Source organism: Spermophilus citellus (assembly GCF_964194105.1).
Source record: "Spermophilus citellus genome assembly, chromosome: 17".
Taxonomy (NCBI): domain Eukaryota; kingdom Metazoa; phylum Chordata; class Mammalia; order Rodentia; family Sciuridae; genus Spermophilus; species Spermophilus citellus.
In genome coordinates this window covers 29,251,868-29,270,187 of record NC_138199.1, presented here as the reverse complement: position 1 = coordinate 29,270,187, position 18,320 = coordinate 29,251,868, and the positions used below count along the sequence as shown (strand labels likewise).

The 18,320-nt window shown below is 53.9% G+C and overlaps 1 protein-coding gene across 6 annotated transcripts in view; it reads left to right on the top strand.

Moving 5' to 3' along the window:
* Positions 1-18,320, top strand: part of ABR (ABR activator of RhoGEF and GTPase) — a 192,626-nt gene that overhangs the window by 162,439 nt on the left and 11,867 nt on the right. Inside the window, exon 1 of one of the 6 annotated variants that reach the window (XM_081272946.1) lies at positions 8,320-8,917. The exons of the other annotated variants lie outside the window; for them this stretch is intronic. Coding sequence (XP_081129072.1) covers positions 8,756-8,917 — 162 coding nt within the window. The 5' untranslated portion in view covers positions 8,320-8,755. Of the gene's footprint in view, positions 1-8,319; positions 8,918-18,320 lie in introns of those variants that run through there. 6 annotated transcript variants of the gene reach the window in all.

Genomic DNA, 18,320 nt, shown 5'->3' with positions numbered 1-18,320 from the left:
CCAGGAGTCCCTCCCTGGACAAATAACAGGCCCATTAATGTGGGTTCCTGGCACCTTGTCCCATTTGTCCTTTAGACCTTTGTTTCTGGGTCATGCTGACCACCGCTGGGCCCATGTTCCTGAGGGACACCTTATTTGACAGGAGTGGAGGCTGCCTTGAAAAGATCTTGGCTGGTGGACCTTTCCCTTTCGTTCCACCATTGTAGTCCCCCCAAACCCCTATCCTGGCATACCTTACAACCCCAGGCAGCTCCCGGCCCTGGAATACAGCCTCTCCCCTGGAAGATGGAGTCCCTCCCTCCCCGCACTGGGCCAGACATGCATGGCAGGAGCTGTATCTCCCTCTAATTTGTGCTTCTCCCTCTCTGGTGCCTGCTATTCTCAGAGCCAGCCCAAGTGGGATGCTTCCCTTTGACCCCATTACCACCACCTTGCCAGTCCTGGAGGCTACATGGGGACAGAGAGACTGAGTACCAGGCCTGATTCTACTCTTTGCATCAGACACCACTCCTCCCAGGGCCTGGGGACTAGACCTATTGTCCTTCATGGGGCCACCCACCCCAGCTGATGCAGATTCAATTTTTTTCCCCCAGTCTAGTGCCCTACCTGCTGGCCCTCTTTCAGGCTGGTCTAGAAGTTTTGGGGATACTTGGAAAGTGGGCAAAAGAAAGCTTATCCTCTGCAAAGAAAGCCAGGATGAGGACGCTGAGAGAGTGACCGCCCCACTCTCCAAATGCTGTTCTAAATGCCTAATGTGAACCCCTGGCCCAGCTGCCTCTGTTACCCAGGTGTTCCTGATTTGGGGAGCCTGGGCTCTGCCAGTGATTGCTGGAGACTGGAAACATTCAATAGGAAGCAGATGGAGGCTCAGTCTCCTTCCCTCTCCCCACTTGGGAATGCCTCCTTGGCAGGCCGGCTTGGTGCCCACCCCCGCAGGCCCACCTCTGAGGGATGTGTGACAAGCTGAGAATCCGATGCAGAGAGTACCTTGCAAACTGATTCTCTCAGACCCTGGGAATACCCAGCCTCTCTCCAAACCGTAAGATGGGTACTCTCAGCTGTGGGGTGGGGACTCCCTGACCTAGAGGCAGAGGACCCAGGTTTGAGGCCAGCTGGCTGGTCTCAGGTGCCCTCCAGTGCAAGTCCTCTGCAGCCTGGGTGGGTTTCAGACAGGCCCATGGAGGTAAAACCAAAGGCACTTGGTAAGCAGGTCACTTCCCTGCAGACAGGCTGCTTCCTCCTCCCGGGAATCCCAAAAACTGATTCCTAGGGTGGTCCCACTTTTGATTCTTTTCCAAAAGCATTGAGAAAATACTTAGGAGAAGAGTGGCCAGGAACGCGCCGAGTTAGGGCTGAGGCTACCTGTGGATGCCAGTATGGGGTCCCCCTAGGGTGGGCTCTGCTGGCCTCCCTCAAGCCTGCAGCACCTCCAGAACCTAAGCAGTCCCACACAGCCAGCCTGGCCTTCACCTTGGTCCCGAGAGGTGTGAGCCATGTGGCACTGGGGGAGCCTGCACCCTGTGGGCTGGGACAGGGACAGGCACAGCCTGCTTACACCCTCAGAGGCAAGAGCTGAGCTGCACTGGCTTCAGGGCACACCCCAGAGTGACCCAGAAAACACTAGCCTGATGGACTAGATGAGATAAGTGTTATGCCACTGAGAGGCCACTGAGGGACACCGACATCAACACTTCAGAAGCCCACAGTTTTCCCAAAGTGGGAAAAGAAGTGGAGATAAGAGATGGTTTATGGATCCAGAACTCTGACCCGGAAGTTTCCTTAAAAAGCCCCTAATCTTCCCTACCTCCACACCCCCACATCCTGAGGGATAATAAGGGCGGGTGGGAGGGGGCCCTGTGGTCAAGAGAAACAGCAGTTCCCACGAGAAACGCTGGCACTGGTGGGTCCACCCGCAGAACTTGAGGTCCGAGTCCAAGATGCCCAAAAGGAGAATCCAGGGCTTCAGGTTCTGTCTGCAGAGTTTGGGAACCTCAGGAGGAGCTTAAGAGCCCCAAGACAGGTGACGGTTAGAGGACAAGGGAGTGGGAACAGTAGGTCCCACACCCCGCTTCAGCCAGGGCCTCTACTCTCCACTTCAGCTTCTGTTTGGGGAGATAAAAGAGACTTTGGTATATAATTTTATGTGAGCAAAAAGGGTAGAGGGGGGCGGGGACTGGGGCTCAGTGGTAGAGTGCTCACTTAGCACATGTGAGGCACTGGGTTCCATCCTCAGCACCACATAGAAATAAAGATATTGTGTCCACCTAAAACTAAAAAATAAACATTGGAATAAAAAAAGAGTAGAGAGGATCCTCAGCTAAAACAAAAAAAAAAAAGAAATTTATTGAATACGATTTAGCCCAAGCTCCTGATTTGACCAAAAAAAGAGAAATTTATTGAATACGATTTAGCCTAAGCTCAGAGGAAGTGGCTGCCGAGTCCATGGTAATCAGGCAGCACTGGGCCCAGGTTCCTGAGCTGCCCAGGGCTCTCTTCTGGTCACTTTACACTTGTGGTTGGGTGAAAGGGAGCTGCTCAATAATGCATGGGGAGAAGGGAGCAGCGAGTCTCCTCAGACCTGCCCTGTGACCCACTTTCAGACTGAATCCTTTCTGTCACGTGTGGCCTGGGAGACCCATGTATCCAGAGCACAGTGCCCACTGGCTGTGCTGGGAGACCCTGGCCATACCTCCTCCTTCCCGTGAGGGGGAACAGGCAAGTGGCCTATGGGGTCTGGACATGCTCCCGGCTGTGATTCCTGTGACTTGTGTCCTGAAGTCAGAAAAGAATAGATGGACACTGGGGGAGGAGTGGGCTCTGCCTACTCTCTCCCTGGGTGGGTTTAGATAAGCAATATTTTCCTAAAGGCTTAAGTGGATTTTCCACCCTGTTCTGTGACCAAATGTGCCATGAGAAAGACTGGGGATTGCCAGGGGTGTGCCCAGGACAGTCCTTCCTTAGCATACAAGCTCTTGGGCAGGTTTAACCTCTTCTTTCTACCTAGGACCACCATGCCCCTGGGGGTCACCAGCCAGAGGTGGTTGCATGGGAAGCAGCACGTACCTCTGGGAAGGTGGTATGATGGCAGTTCACCTTGGGCAGGTTTAGTGTGGGCTGGGGAGAAAGTAACTGGCCATCCTGGCTGCCTCCTTTCCTTATGCTGTGCACATCTTAAACCTGGAGCCCACCTTGGAGCCTGCTGTCCAGCCCCACCCTGGGTATCTTGTCTATAGCCACCAATAGACACTTTTTTTTTTTTTTTGGTAACTGGGATTGAACCCAGGGGTGCTTAACCACTGAGCCACATCTCCAACACTTTTTTTTTAATCTTTTATATAGAGACAGGGTCTCGCTAATTTGCTGAGGCCGGCTTTGAACTTGCACTTCTACTGCCTCAGCCTCCTGAGCTGCTGGGATTACAGGTGTGTGCCACCGTGCCCAGCCAATAGCCATTTATTGACAGAGTTGGGGTTCCAGAGCTCAGACTGCTGCAAACTCATGCATAACTGTTTAGCAGGCAAGGACCAGACTCCTGGGGAGCTCTGGGGCCTTGGACATGGACTGCCTGAAAGAGGCCCAATTACTATCAAGTGATCTCCTTGGAGGAGAAGGTTAGTGGAGACAGCCAGGGGTGCATTTGGCTGAGTTAGACTGTGAGCTGTGCCAAGGCCCCCTACTAGCATGTGGTGGGGATCCAGTTGGTGACGAATGAGTGAATGGGTACTTGAATGGAACTACAGCTCTGCCATTGGCTGCTTGGTGACTTTGAGCAAGGGGTTCCCATCCCTGGCCCTCACACAAGCCTTGCACATAGCAGATATTCAAATAGGTAGACATATGAACGGGTCTCTGTTTCCCATTCTGGGACAACCTCTGTCCTTGGACCTCTGGGTTTTGGTTAGGGTGTGTAGAGAACCTTGTGAGAGCACAGGGGGATACAGGGGCTACAGAGCCATTCTTGTTGGGAGGGTAAGCCCATCCCTGCTTCCCCACAGTTTTCACTGTGATGTGCTGTCCTCCACTGGGTTCCGCGGCCTCTCCATGGACCACGGTCTCTCTGGGCTCCTGTGCACTGTCCTGCCTGGTTCTCACAAAGCCTAGACTCCTGTGTCTGTCCTCGGGCAGGAACCACTCCCTGGCTTCCTCCCTATACCCCAGGGCCTTGGCCCACCTCACCTTCCACAGGTATCATGCCTCCCAGCTCTGTTCCTTTGGGCCTACCCTATGCCATGCCCTTCTGGGCTGAGGGAGTGATCTGGGCAACCACACCACACTCTCCTGTTCTTCATCATCAGCCCAGTGCCAGGCTCCTCTGGGAAGCCCAACTCTTACACCGTGTGACTCTCAGGGTGGCCTGTTAGGGCTCCCCCTTCCCCGTCTTGCTCCTGAGCAGTTCCCATGAGGGGACAGCTGTAGCCGTGGTCTAGGTTGCTGCTCAGAAACCCCCTTTCCTAGATTAGTCATTTGAGCTAAAGAACGGGAACAAGGAATCAGGGTTCTGGTCTGGACTGGGGGTGGGGGGAGATGAAAAGGGGAAAAGGAGGTCACTCTAGAGAAGTAGCAGCCACATCCCAAAGTTCTGGAGCAGAATCCTCCTCCTTGTGTTCACAGGCTGGAGGATTTGCCTAGAAGCTATACCCACCCCCAGCTGTCACCAAGGCAGCACTGTGGCAGTCCCTACCTCTCCCGCCCACATGTCTCGGGCTACATATTATTCCCTGTTGACCTTTTTCCCCCTCAGTGATGCCTCTGCTGATCACTTTAACCTGATTTTACTTCAATCACAGCTGTGCTGGGTGGCGGGTCCCCTCCCTGCATATAGCCTGGGGTCCTACCCACTTCTCCCTAGAAACAGCCCCTCATTCCTCTGGCAGAGAGCCTGGGAAGGGGATGAGGGAGGATGGGACAGTCCACCAGGAATGTTTTTAATTCCAAAGGCAGTGACATCTGTTTGTGGGGGCCTTACCGCCCAGGCTCTGTTTATCCAGACAGGGGGCCCTTGCGTGTCCTCAGAGGCGGATTCTGCCAGCTGCGGCAAGATGGAAGGGATGGACACAGGCAGGAGGGGATATGGTCACTTCCTGGGTGGCCAGAATAACCTGAGCGCGTCCCAGCTAGCAGAGATGGGGAAGGGTCTGTGATGGACAGCAGAGACTAGAATTCAGATTGCCGTTTTTGAGGAACTTGTTAGGGACACTTGTCTTGCCCAATTCCTCCTCCGCTCTGGTCCTAGGCCACTGATTCCAGGAAGGAATGAGTCAGGCTTGGGGAAGAGAAGGCAAATCTGTACTGACCCCAAAGGAAGGTCCAGGTCCATAGGGAGGAAGGGAAAGATGAGCATCTCCAGGGAAGAGCCTCCCAACTCGGCTACCCATCTGCTAAGGTACTTTTGTCACCATGGAGACCAGTTGGCCATTGCTCATCCAATCAGGGTTTGCTTTACCCAGACAAGTGTTGAGCCTGGGGTTTCTAAGACAGACAAGTAAAGGGCTTTGGGAACAGGATTTATCCTGCCCCCCCTTCTCCCACACACCCAGCGGTGGGGAGCAGCACACAATTTCCCCAGACTGTACCCTGGGGCATGTGACCCAGCTAGAGGGAAGAGAACCTCAGCCAGTGAGGGCCTAGTTCTGAAGTCAAGCAGCCAGTGCAAAGTGCTGATGATACCTGCATCAGGTGACAGGGTGAGCAGTCACAATGGCATCTTTCCAACCAGTTATACAACCAGACATTGCACATTTGCTGAAAGAGTGCAGAGTAAAGCTGGGGCATTTCCCCTGCCTCAGAGAGCCAGCTCCATCTCCTCCCCAAAGCTGTCCCCAATTCCCTCTGGCTAGAAAGGTTCTCTTCTTTCTCTTGACTTTCATAGCACTTTATCTGCACGGTCCTGAAGCATGATCCTGGGTTTCTTGAGGGAAGAGATCAGGCCTAGTCTGTCTGGGTGTAACACATAGTAGGTGCACAGCTGGTAGTTAATGAATGCACAAAAGCCTTTCTGCCTCCTTTTCTCAGGCTGGCAGCTTTGTCAAATGCTGGCTTTTGTCTCGCCTCTGATTCTTTCAGCCAGGACCTCAGTTACTGCCTCTTGATGAAGACATGGCACTGAAGGAATGAACAAAGCCTTCTGGAGGAAATAGGTTTGATGGCAGTTGTGGTGAGGGAGCTACCTTGTCCCTCATGGGACTGGAGAAAGATTGTTCAGAAGTGGCACCCAAGTACCCTGGAAGAGACAAGCAAGGGATGGGTCAGGAAGAGGGACTCAGGCTTCAGCTGGACAGGGGACACAGGTGCATTCCGGCCTTTTGCCTTTGTTGGTCTTGTCACCTCCCTCTCAGCATACTGGCTGGTGTGGCTTACTTAGCCCATCTTTAGTTACAGTGGCCTTGGGTGGCTTTGGCTGTCTGCATCTTTGGCAGCCCAGCCCCGCTTGCACTGTGCAGAAGGTGGTGTCATGTGGAGCCCTGAAAGAGATGGGACTGGCCCAGGGACACCCTGCAGGGACACCCAGAGCCCAAGGCCCCACCTCCACCAGTGATACAGGACCCAATCCTATCCTACTGAGGTCTCATTCCTGCAGGGTGAGGAGGCAGAGGCTCTAGAGGTAGCCTGACCTCTTTTCATATCCTAGCCCATCCTGGCCTTGGGCAAGCTAATCCTTGGTTTCCTCAAATGTAAAATGGGGTACTTCATAAAGTTTGGGAAAGCTTGAATTAGTTTGTGTAGAGAGTGTGGTGCTGATAAAAGGGCCACTCTAATTATGACCACTTAGTTCCCTGCTCACTCTGCCATGAAACTACCTCTTTCTCAGAAGGCTTCAAGAAGATGGGTATGGTAGGGCAGGCCTATAATCCTAGCAGCTTGGGAGGCTGAGGCAAGAGGATCACAAGTTCAAAGCCAGCTTCAGAAACTCAGACCCTCAGCAACTTAGTAAGAACCTCCTGTCTAAATTAAAAGGGCTGGGGATATAGCATAGTTGTAAAGTGCCCCACCTCCAGCCCCGCGCCAAAAAAAAAAAAAAAAAAAGCATTTTAAGGACTCAGATGTAAAACCCTAAGAACTGTTGGGGGTGAGACCTCTCCACAAACAAAGGCATTTGGATGCCAAGGACTGGTCTCTTTGTCCCAACTGTAGTCTACCAAGCAATGTCCAGACCCAGCTCTTTTTCCTGAATCCAAAGAACCTGCAGAGACAGTGGTTGTGAAGAGCAGGGCCTTAGCTGCAGCTGCATGGCCTCAGGCAAAAACTTTACCTCCCTGAGCCCCAATCAGGAACACCAAGTTCACATAAATGTAGTTGGCTATTTGAAAGCCCTGCATGGGACCTGCCTCATGGTTGGCACTGTGCAGATACTGGTTTGCTTCTTCCACATGCCTAGCTCCACAGTGGCAGGATGTCCTGGATGCCTGGGTTGTGACTACCCTAGCCATCTGGGGTTCATGCTTTTCTCTTGTCTCTAAGGATCGTACTCTAACTTGCATGGTAAGAAATGATTCACTTCTCACTCTTCAGTTAGAATATTCACTAAGAGTCAAAAACAAGATTTTACTCCCTGTCTCCTGAAGTGCTCAGCACACATATGTGACTGGTTGCCCCTCTACCATTGGGTGTCCTTTGCAAAAGACTTTTGGTGAGATGTGCAAGGCCATAGCTTGAAACACCTCCTGCTGGACACCTATGACCAGAGTCACCTTGGCTTTTGCCCATGTTCCTCCAGAGGGCCCACAGTGGCTTGATTACCACTAGGGCTGCGAAAGCCCAGAGGGCTGCCCCACTAAGGATCCATTTTATTCTTTTCTTTTTTCCCCCAGTGCTGGGGAGTGAACTCAGGGGTGCTCTACAACTGAGCTTCATCCTTATTCCTTTTTTTTTTTTTTTTTTTTTGAGGGTCCTGCTATTTGTTAAGGCTAGTCTTATGATCCTCCTGAGTTGCTGAGATTACAGTTGTGCACCACCATACCTGCTTCCTCTTTATTCTTCACATTTCTCAGGAGAGAATGTTTGGGAGTGCTGGCCCCTAAGTATCTGTCTAGTCACCTAAGTGGCATTGATAGCAGTTCCTTGGGGCAGGAGTTGGGGGTAGAGGAAAGTAGAACTCCAAGTCAGTGTGGACCCTTTATAGGGGAGGAGGGTGATTCTTGCTGGAATCCTGGCTCCTGCAAGCCCCCCTGGCTTGGCCTCAAGACTCCCTGGAGCAGCCTGGTGGTGAAGGAGTTAACGGAGGGATTTAGCCAGGAAAGGACTGGCTTGTGTTTAGCTGCTTGTCAAACTTTATTTAGCAGGAGCTAGAAGGAGGGACGCAGGGTCGGTGAGGAGCAGCGCCAGATTGCCAAGAGTTAAAGCCCGGGGGCTGGGTGTTTTTGGAGGGGCAGCTCCAGCGACTCCTTTGAGTCACTTCCTTCTGTGCGGCGGGGGCACTCTGCGCTCTGCCTGCGTCCGGCGGTGGCGCACGCACTCAGCATCCCGCGGGCCGATCCGCAGGCAGAGGGGAGAGAAGGCTGCGGAGAGGCGCTGGGCACTTGCGGTGCGCTCAGCAGACGGCTGCTCTCAGTGCGCTGCGGGCTGCAGTCTCCCGGGAGGTGGGGAGGGGAAAGTGGGAGGACGCGGAGGGAGGAGAAAGCCGAGCCCCGCAACGCGCGCGCTGGCGGCTGCTCCACTCACAGTCCCGGACTGAGCGCTCCACACAGCAACCTCTCCAACGCCTCCGGCTCCTCTCCGCATCCCTGCGCGGAGCTGGCCTGGCAGGCCAGCCGCCGGCATGACCGACGTCCTGCCTCAGCCCGACTGCAGCCTGAAGGCAGTGTGCGAACCCCTGGAGCGCTGCTGCCTTGATCAGCTGGAGGAGCCCGGGAGCAAACGGGGCCCCAATACTGGCGCCCGGCTCTGGGGCCGAGTACGCAGCAAGCTGCTTCGCCACAAGGTGCTAGCCAGGGACTAAAGGGATCAGAAGGGGTTGGGCTAGAGGGGCTGGGGGCTGCTGGGGGCACTCTCTGCCTGAACTAAGAAGTCCCAGAACAGAGGCTGGGGCATGCGTGTGGGTCTGCTTTAAGCGTCTTGAACTTGATGATGAATGCTTGTTGCTGTCCCCACCCTAGCCCTAGCTGCCTTCTCTGCAATTGTCCCTGTCTCCGAAAAAGGGACTGTCTCCTATGCAAGTAGACTCTGCCTGCCTGCTTTCTGAGTCTATTCTAGCAGACCAGGCAGAAGGTTTTTGGGTCTCATTGCCCCACTCAACCAGCACAGGCCTGATCTCCCTCACCCCTCTTCCTGTGGACATTGCTGGCTGCCTCTTTGCTGAGGGGCACCTCAATACTACCCACCATGTGAGGTTTCTTTGTGCAAGTTGTCGGGATCATTCCTGTCAGGGAGGAAGGGGGCGGGGTTGGGGAGGTAGTGATGTGCTGAGTCTGGGGTCTGAAGGCTGCTGCCTCAGGGACCACCCAGATGACTGCTGGCCAGGTGCCAGTTGGGCACCAGGCAACTCAATCAGCGTGCCAGGGGGTTCCTGACCCAGCAGGCAGCTCAGACCAAGCTGTGCCAGGGCACACTGCTGGCCCTTCCTGCAGCCCCAGACCTGAGTTGGGATTAAAGTCTGAGATAGAAGCTGACTGTCCTGCAGCTGGGCAGGCTGCCTTGAGGCTGGCTTTGGGCCCTGGCATCAGGCATCCAAGGAAGAGCCAGACCCAGCGCTTAACACAAAGTAAGCACTTGATAACTCTGCAGACTGAATCAACTGCCTAAGACATTGCAGGATGCCAGTCCTGGCTGGTGAGAGCCATGTTCCTTCTTCAAGGTAGTGACAAGGGAAGCCATGGCCAGTTGTGATGGAGACTTGAAAGCCCTCCTGTAGCTCAGAGGAGTATCCTCTGCACAAGTTCTTCTAGCTAGCATAGAGGCTCCTGGCACCTGCCAAGAGGAAGTACTCCTGGGCCTGTTGGCTTCTTGTTTAGCTTCATCTGCCAGTGGGGCATACTTGACCCCTTAGAGGTGACATCAGTTCTGGAAAGTGCTGGGCAGGGCAGCAACTTGAGCTGCCCTGCTTTGGCCCCTGTGTCACCTTCAGCCTCCCTAGGGACCAGGCTAACAGAGCCCTGCTGGCCCTGGCTGTTACCAGAGCCCCTCTATGCTGAGGCAGCTGTCTGTGCCCGGCAGAATGGAGCCACCCCCTCCCTGTCTCCTCTCCCCAGCCCTTGCTGAGGCCAGCGGACACCAGCTCAAAGCTCAACATCTATTCCCAAACCTCAAAGTTGGCAAGAAACTGTCCCAGCAGGCTCCTGACCCAGGGCCAGCCAAACAGAGCCCTTCGGTTTACCTGCCTCTTGGGAAAGTGCCAGGCAGAGAGGGTTAAATTGTTAAACTCTAATACCCAGACTTTTTTTTTTTTTCTTTGATGTATGGCTGGCAAAACTGAGGAGCCACTCCAAGAACTCTAGCTGGGTTTGTCTCCGGTGATGTCTGACAGTTCCATATCTGATGGTGACTTCTGGCACTGTGTTGCTGAGCTGGTTGGCGTCAGTACAACTGCAGGGTGGCTCTGGCGCGGGGATGCACTGTGTAGCGGGTGATTCAGTCCCCTAGCACATGCTGAGTGACACAGTGTGTCAGTGTCAGGGCCACTGCAGTGACAGAGGGACATCCGTCCTCCTGTGTCTGCCTCGCTTTGCATGGGCTGGTAGGTGCGCAGGCGGCAGTGGGGCCCACTGTATGCTTCTCTCCTTTGCCAGCTGCGTTAACCTATTTCTCTCATTGCAGCAGGCTCACCGCCAGGACAGGAGGTGGGACAAGGCAGTACTTTAGGTGGGGTGGGGGAAGGGTGCCAGGTCCTGCCCAGCTTGGCAGGAGGAGCCGCCTCATTAACTCATTAACTGTGCCTTAAGGATTCAATGTTGTGGATGCCAAAACACCTGTGGCCTTCCTGCTCCCATTTAACCAACATGTCATTAAAGGCTGGAAGAGGGGCTCTGACTCATCTGGGGTCCCTATGCTGGAATGAAGAGTCTGTTCCAATGGAAAGGTCTCCATATTAAAACGGAGCCATTGAAATAGTATGGGAGCCTCTGGTGGCTGTGGGAGGGGAATCAGGGACCACTCACAAGCTTCCCTGGGACCCCAGGGAGGCAGGGTTAGGATAGGGCTGCTCTTGTCCCCAAGGAGCATTCTGGGGCTGAGGCCTCATTCCAGCCCCTGACTTGGCAGTTAGTGTGTTGTGCAAGCGTTCAGCAGAGGAGACACGTGGCATTTGGGTTTGTGGGTTCTGCCAGCGCTCTCAGTATTGAACTTGAATTTCTACTTTCCTTTTCTTTTTTTTTTTACAAGTAGACCAGGCTCTGTGCCTTGCCCTTCCTTCCATCCTGCTTCTAGATTCTTAGGTTGAGCTTCAGAGGGGAAGGGTTTGAAGGAGGAATCCCATTCCCAACTCTGTAACATCCAAAGATTTTAATGGGGTCACTTGTGGGAACCATAGAGAAGCTAAGAGGGCCCAGAGTGAGGCCAGGCCAGAAGCATTTGTGGGGAAATCAACGCCTTACTATCTCCCTGCAACCACGACAAAGATCCTTCTGGCCAAGACCCGGCCAAATACTGGCTGAAGGTGGGGTCTCAGATTGAATTGGCAGGATCCAGGGGAGTGGAAGAGAATTAAGAACAGCTTCTGGTGACTTTCCCTCTGCTTCAAGTGGTTGCCACGTGGGCCTGAGAATTCCCTGCTTCCAAAGACTTTCTCTTAGGAAGTGAGGGGCTGGTATTGCTACGTCCACCTGTTCTGTTACGTTCTATTACCCAGGGAAACACAGGGGGAGCCCCTTTGGGCTACTTGTCTGAGGAACTTTAAGGCTCAGATGGTCATAAAAGAGAGTCCCTTTCTTCGTGAGCTTGATTGTCATCACAGAACAGCTCCCAGACCCTTCCAGAGTGGGTCATTTAAGTTGACAATTGTTTTTATTTTTATTTTTTTTTTGGTACCCAGGATTGAACCCAGGGGTGCTTAACCACTGAGCCACATCCCCAGTCCTTTTGTTTTGTTTTATTTAGAGACATAGTCTCACTTAGGGCCTTTCTAAGTTGCTGAGGTTGGGTTTGAACTCATGATCCTCCTGCCTCAGCCTCCCAAGTAGCTGGCTGGGATTACAGGCATGCACCACTGCACCCGGCTTGATGGTTATTCTTGATTGCACCAGGTTTGCAAATGACATGCAACTCCCTAAAGGTTCACTTAGCCATTTACTGGCTGTTCCTACCATTGAGGATACAAGGGTGTTGGGTGCAAGATACAGATGTGTCTTAGGCTCATCTACCCATCATCCAGCTCTGGGCATCAAAAACAAAATTATGAGATCTTTTGCAATAGAAATCCGTCCTGGCCTCAGCTGCCCACCACTCTGCTTTGCCACCCTTCTTATTTGCCAGAGGGAAAGAACCTGCATCCTCTGTCTTCACCATTCACAGGCCCGCCCTCATTCTTACAGTGATCCTTCAGCTGTAGACAAGGGACTAGAGACCACTGCCAGCCTGCTTCCTCCCAGGCCCTTTTTTGGGCCAGCATCTTAGCCAGACTGACAGGTAGGAAGTGGGGTTAGTGTTACCCGCTTATTCCCATGGCCACTATGCTTCCTACAGCACTTGCCACCCCCCAGAATAGGGGACTGACTCCCGGGGCCACGTGGGCAGTCTCCCAACTCCAGTGCTCCCCTCTCTCCACCACGTCGGCTCTCCAGAGGCCTTTTTGACTTACAGAGCAGGAGTCTTTGAGAATTTGGTGAAGATTCAAACTCACCCAGATGCAGAGCCACCCTATGGATAATGGCACCCTATGTGCCATTTCAGAGAACTTGAAGGCAGGAGTGCTCCCTCTAAGTGAACTCATCAAGGCACTTGCTGTTTCTTGGCACCTGGGGAGTTGGATGGGCATTGGCCCTCCCCAGCATCTCTGCATCCCACACACAGCTTGGCCAGTTAGCCCTACTGGGCTTGGTGCCCCGTCTTTTAGATGGCCCTAGACCAGGGAGAGCTGAGCCTGCCAACCAAAGTGGTTCCTGAAAGGCCAAAGTTGCTCAGGCCCAGAGTTATAGTAGTGTCCAGAGATGGTGAGGCCCCAGGCCCAGGAGGACAGACATTTTGAAAAGAGCCCAGAAACTTCTGCAGGTGCTGGTTTGGGGATGTTGCCAGGTGCTGGTGAAGGGTCACTGATCTAGAAAGACTGAGCTCTCTGCTAAGTGGCCTTGCCAGCTGCCCACATTACTGGGAGCTGGTCAGCAGGCTACTTTGGCTTCCTTTCCCCTGTCATATGCTGGAGGTAGAAAGCACACTTGTGTTTTGACAGCTGCCTGGCACCTTTGAGGAACAGCCCCCTGCTCCTGGGACATGCCTACCTAATACCTGGTGGTGGTGGTGGGGGGGGGAACTGGTATTGGTTCTGGATTCCAGTGAGGGCTGTTGTTCTTGACCCTCCAGGATGGAACCTGTAGAGGTGGGAAGGGGCATGGGGGCTGCTCTTAGGCTTCTTCTGCAGAAAGGCCTGTGGTGGGGAAGTTCTGTGATCCCCAGAGAGATTTTCTCTAGCTCTGCTTAGACAGGAACTTGCTCTTGAGCCAGAAGCTGGAATTATTTCTATCCTAGACAGGGACCCTAACCAGGGCTGGTGCCTCAGATGAACCCAGCCAGCACGGTGACATCTATAGTGTCCCTTTCCATCAGGTGCCTGAATGTCTCAGCTGTGCCCTGGGTGGCTCTCTGGCTGCAGCACCGCAGCCCTTGGGCTCATGTGACACAGGGTGCTAGAGAAGGAAAGCCCTCGGGCTGGTAGGAGTCAAGAGGCTTCATTTTTCCAGTCCTGTGTTTGTTGTTTTAACTTGCTCCGTGACCTTGGACAAATCTCTTCACCTCTCTGGTTCTCTGGCATCAGTACAGATGGAGGGAGCTAAACAGGATGATCTCCTAGAATCCAGTTCATATGATGGTCTTGGCCATGACTCAGGATTCCTATTCCTAAGCCTTAAACCCTCAATGTGCTGGGGGAGTCTGGGGTGGTGAGAGGTCACAGGGCTGCCCTTGGGCCAAGGCCAAGTCTCCCTGAACACAGAAGAGAGACTAGCAGCAACGTGGGGCATCTTGACCCCTGTCCTCAAGAGCTCTGGCCTGGAATGGCTTTGCTGTCTCTGTCCTCCACATCCCAGTATGTACATTTGTCCACAAATGTTGACGGAGCACCTTCCATGTGCTGAGCACAAGGGACACAGAGGGGCCGGCAGGTGAAGCACCGCCCTCGTGGCACTCTGACAGCAGGAGTCGGTGTGTGAGCTCAGGAGGCTGGATGGACAGGGAAATGAAATCAGGCGTGGTGGCACATGCCTGTCCTCCCAGCTACTTGGGAAGCTGAAGCAGGGGGATTGCAAGTTCGAAGCCAGCCTGGGCAACTTTCTAGACCCTGTCTCCAAAAAAAAAAATAAATAAATAGACCAAATCACTCAGTTGTAGAGCACCCTTGGGTTCAATCCCCAGTACCACAAAAAGAAGAAAAAAGCAGGGGAGGGTAGGAGCAGTGGTTATGGATTAGAGAATAAAGGGACGGAGGCCTCTCTTGAGGAGGTCATTTTTTAACTATGATTTAAATAGTAAGAAGGATTTGTCCAAGAGAGATCTAGGGACCATGCATTCTGGGCAAAGGAACCAACAAGGGAAAAGCCCCGAGTCGGTGTGTTCAGAGGCATGCAGAGGCCACCACGTCGGGAGTAGAGGATGACGTTGGATGAGGGGGCAGTGGCCAGATTGCCTAGGGCCTTGCAGGCCACAAGGAGTTTGCCCTTTAATTCGAGTGCAGTGTGAAGCTGCGGGAGTGTTTCAATGCAGTTTAGTGATGATGGTGCATTTTCAACACCGAGTACCAGTTGCCATTCCCAGCCCTCGATGCCCTGCAAGGTGTTAGGATTATCCACACCATGTGATGTATGAGGAAGCTGAGGCTCAAAGGATGACCCAGATGAGGTCCCATGAGTGGCTTAGCAGAGAAGCTGGTGTTCATACCCAGGAGCCTGACCTGAGCACAGCCTCTTACCCACGGTGCCACCTGCCTTCCAGGGCCTCCAAGGAGGAAGCCCGGAGCCCGTTCTGACCCTGCAGCTATGTCTCCGTTGTCCAGTTGTATGGGTGGTCACAGGGCCAGTGGAGGTCAGGGTGACATGCCCTAGATTGGAGGACTTCTGGAGGTGCCAGGTTCCCGTCCATCAGCGTCAGGGTATGTGGAACGCAGCCTGTCGTGCTGTGCACAGCAGTGGACATGCCATTTACTGTCGATGACGGTGGCGAATGCGAGACTCAGCAGATGTGAGGCCTGAGGAAAGAGTCCACACCGAGCCACGTCAGCCGTGGAAAGGCTGCTTCCCCCATGTTCACTAGCAGCAGGCTCTGTGCCCGGAAAGTGCTCCTGGCCTGGCGGGGAGAATGAAGTCAGTTTCAGAGAAGGGCTTTATAGTTTTTACCAAACCTCTGCAAGACCAGAGAGAGGCCTCTTAGCCCATCATGGTCTTCCTATAAGTAGCTAGCATGAAATTTCCTTATCAGGACTTCAGAAAGCCTCTTGCCTTGGACTGAGACCTCTAAGGTGGCCTCTTTTCTGTGGGGACTGGCTGCTGAGGGCTGTCTCTGTGCTGCTTTGTCCTGATCCCTTTCTTTATTCCCGAGTGACCACCATCCCTGCCCTTGCTACCCTGGTGCCACCAGCATGGCCCTGGGCTTCTTTGCTTTTGGTTTGTAGTCTTTTGCTTTGGGGTGAAGGCTTCAGGCTGCCTGGGGCAGGGAAGGCTGAGGTGGATGGGCCAGCTCAGAGGAAGCAGAGCCTCAGGGCTCTAGGAAAGAGGTGCCTAAATTCAGGGACCTCCATAAGCAGCCCAGGTTTTCAAGGTCAGCTGTGCCTGGCCCAGGGACCAACAGTGGCATGCAGAGGGCAGGCTGAGCCATGGGAATGGGAGCATTGGGGAAGGTAGGTTGCCTCCGGTGCTAAGAGGCTAACCTGGCTTCAATAAAAGCCGCATTCAGAGCTGCTAAACCCCTTCCATATGTGGGCCTCAGGGAACTTCAAAGTTCTTGAGAGGGGGGAAGGGAGGCGAAAAGACCTCATCCGGGTGCCTTGGAATATAGTCAGCCAAGCCCCTTGGTGCTGGCCTGGGAGGAGGTGGGCAGACTTTGGCTTCAGGACAGCCTAGCCAGCCCTGCTGTAACTGTCCCTGCATGGCGAAGACCAGAGAGGCAAAATTGGCTTGGCCACATGGCAGGAGTTGCCCAGTCACTGGGAAGATGAGGTGACAATTTTCTGAGCCTGACCCTGGCCTTTTCTGACCCACTTGCTGAGCTGGAGCCCTGAATAGAAGCCCTGGCAGCCTCTCCCTCCCCATACAGCCTCTCCCTGGGTCTCTCAGAGCAGCCACGTTGACGGAATCCTCCAGTGCCCTCCTCCAGGGAGGCGAGGCAGGCTCTTGGCAGCTCCCCGTTCCCCATTGCCGCCCTGCCACGGCTCTCACGCCTGTGGTATGTCCCAATAACAGGCTGGTTTGGTGTCTCAAGGGGACCCAGCCCTAAGCATGTGACCGCACTTGGGAGAGGGCAGGGGAAAACCAGCCCAGGACCGCCACTGTGGTCCCTGGTGTGGGAGCCACAGGAAATGTACCCACATCAGACGTGATGCCTGGATCAGGGCCCTGTCTCCATGACCTGATGCTCGGCCTGTGGCAGGGATCCCAAAAACACATACAGACGGTTCTGCCTTCCATTTGGCGCCCTGATCAGCAGTCGATTTGATTGAGGTCCCTCTTGAGTTATTTTCTAATGTTCCTGCCCTGCCTCTTAGGGTGACAACTTCAGTCTACTGGATTTACTGCCCTTGTCAAAAAGCACTTCATTTTTATTAACCTCTAAAACCAACTTGGGGCTTCTGGGGGGGGGGGGGGGTCTGCCTCCCAGGACAGAGCTAGGATGGCAGGCCTCAGGCTCAGGAGGCCAAGGGCAGAGAAGAGCAAGAGCCAAGGGAAGTGTGGGAGCAGACCTGAGGGGCGGGAGGTTAGGGGTTATGCCAGGAGGCCAAGCTCCTCAGGGCCTCTGGTCCCTGCTGTGGCAGTGATGAGGACAGGGTACTTTAAAGGAAGGGGCTCAGCCTTCAGAGGTGGGGCCTCTGCTTGCTAAAGGCGGCTCAGTGCCTCCCCACCCCTGGCCCTAGAGAACATGACTGTTTATCCTTAGCTGCCCACAGATGGGGCCATCACAGGCTCCTTATAGAAGATTAAAGGGCCTCATGTAAGGACTTGCAGGAAGGGGAGGCAGCAGAAATCACCCCCAGAAGACCTTGGGCAAGCTGTGTGGTTGAGGGAGTGTGGCGTGATGGACCATGCAGCCCGGCAGTCAGACTCAGGTCTGAGCGTGGCTCTGTCATCTGCCAGGAGGCAGGAATGGAGACCCCCAGTGGTAAGAGTGGCCCCAAATGCCAAACAATGGGAGGTGGCCATGAACGGCCCTCAAGGGTGAGGCAAGGACAGTGATGGAGTCCCCTGCCTGGAACTGGGAGGAAGGGCTGAACTGGGGAGCCCCTAGGACGTTACTGAAACAGCCCTGGAGGCACTCACGTCCGGAGTCTCGGGTCTTCCTGCCCCTACTGCAAATCTGCTTTGGTGCTTCTTGTTCTAAATGGAGGGCCAGTTTGGTCTAAAAAGTGGAGGCAGCCTTTCCCGACTCCTGCAATATTCCAGCAGAGGCCTGGGATCTTTTGCAGGGGACCTGGTGCTCTCCCAGACGCCAGTCCTAAAGGTCAGCTGTTTTTCTCTTTGGGATGGGTCAGAATGTGTGGCCAGGATTCAACCATGGCTAAAGGCAAAGACTAAAAGAACATGACTGGGTTGCCCTTAGTGACGTCCAGCCGTTAATAACTTTCTCCAAGGTATTTTGTGGCCCATTGCTGTCTCCTGCCTGTGCCCACTCTAGGGGGACACACTGCATATGCATTACCTGTGGTGTGAAGAGGGGCCTTGGTGGGTCTCCCCAGCCTGACTCTTTGCAAGCCCCATCTGTCTCTTTCAGGTGATCTGTTGTCCCCCAGGTATTTGCTCCCCAGGGCCCATGGATGGCCCCTGTCTAGTGGGATTAGGGGGTGAACACTCAGGTGTTCCCCTTCACTGATATCCCAGGGGCTGGCTTCTCCACCCCAAGCACTAATCTAATCAGGACATAGCAGAGTCCACATTTCCCAGGGGTTATAAATAGTCACAGCAATTCAGGCAGCATCATTTCTCTGGAAAATGTGCCATGTCCCTCTCTGCTCCCCACCCTCCCTTCTCTGTATTTAA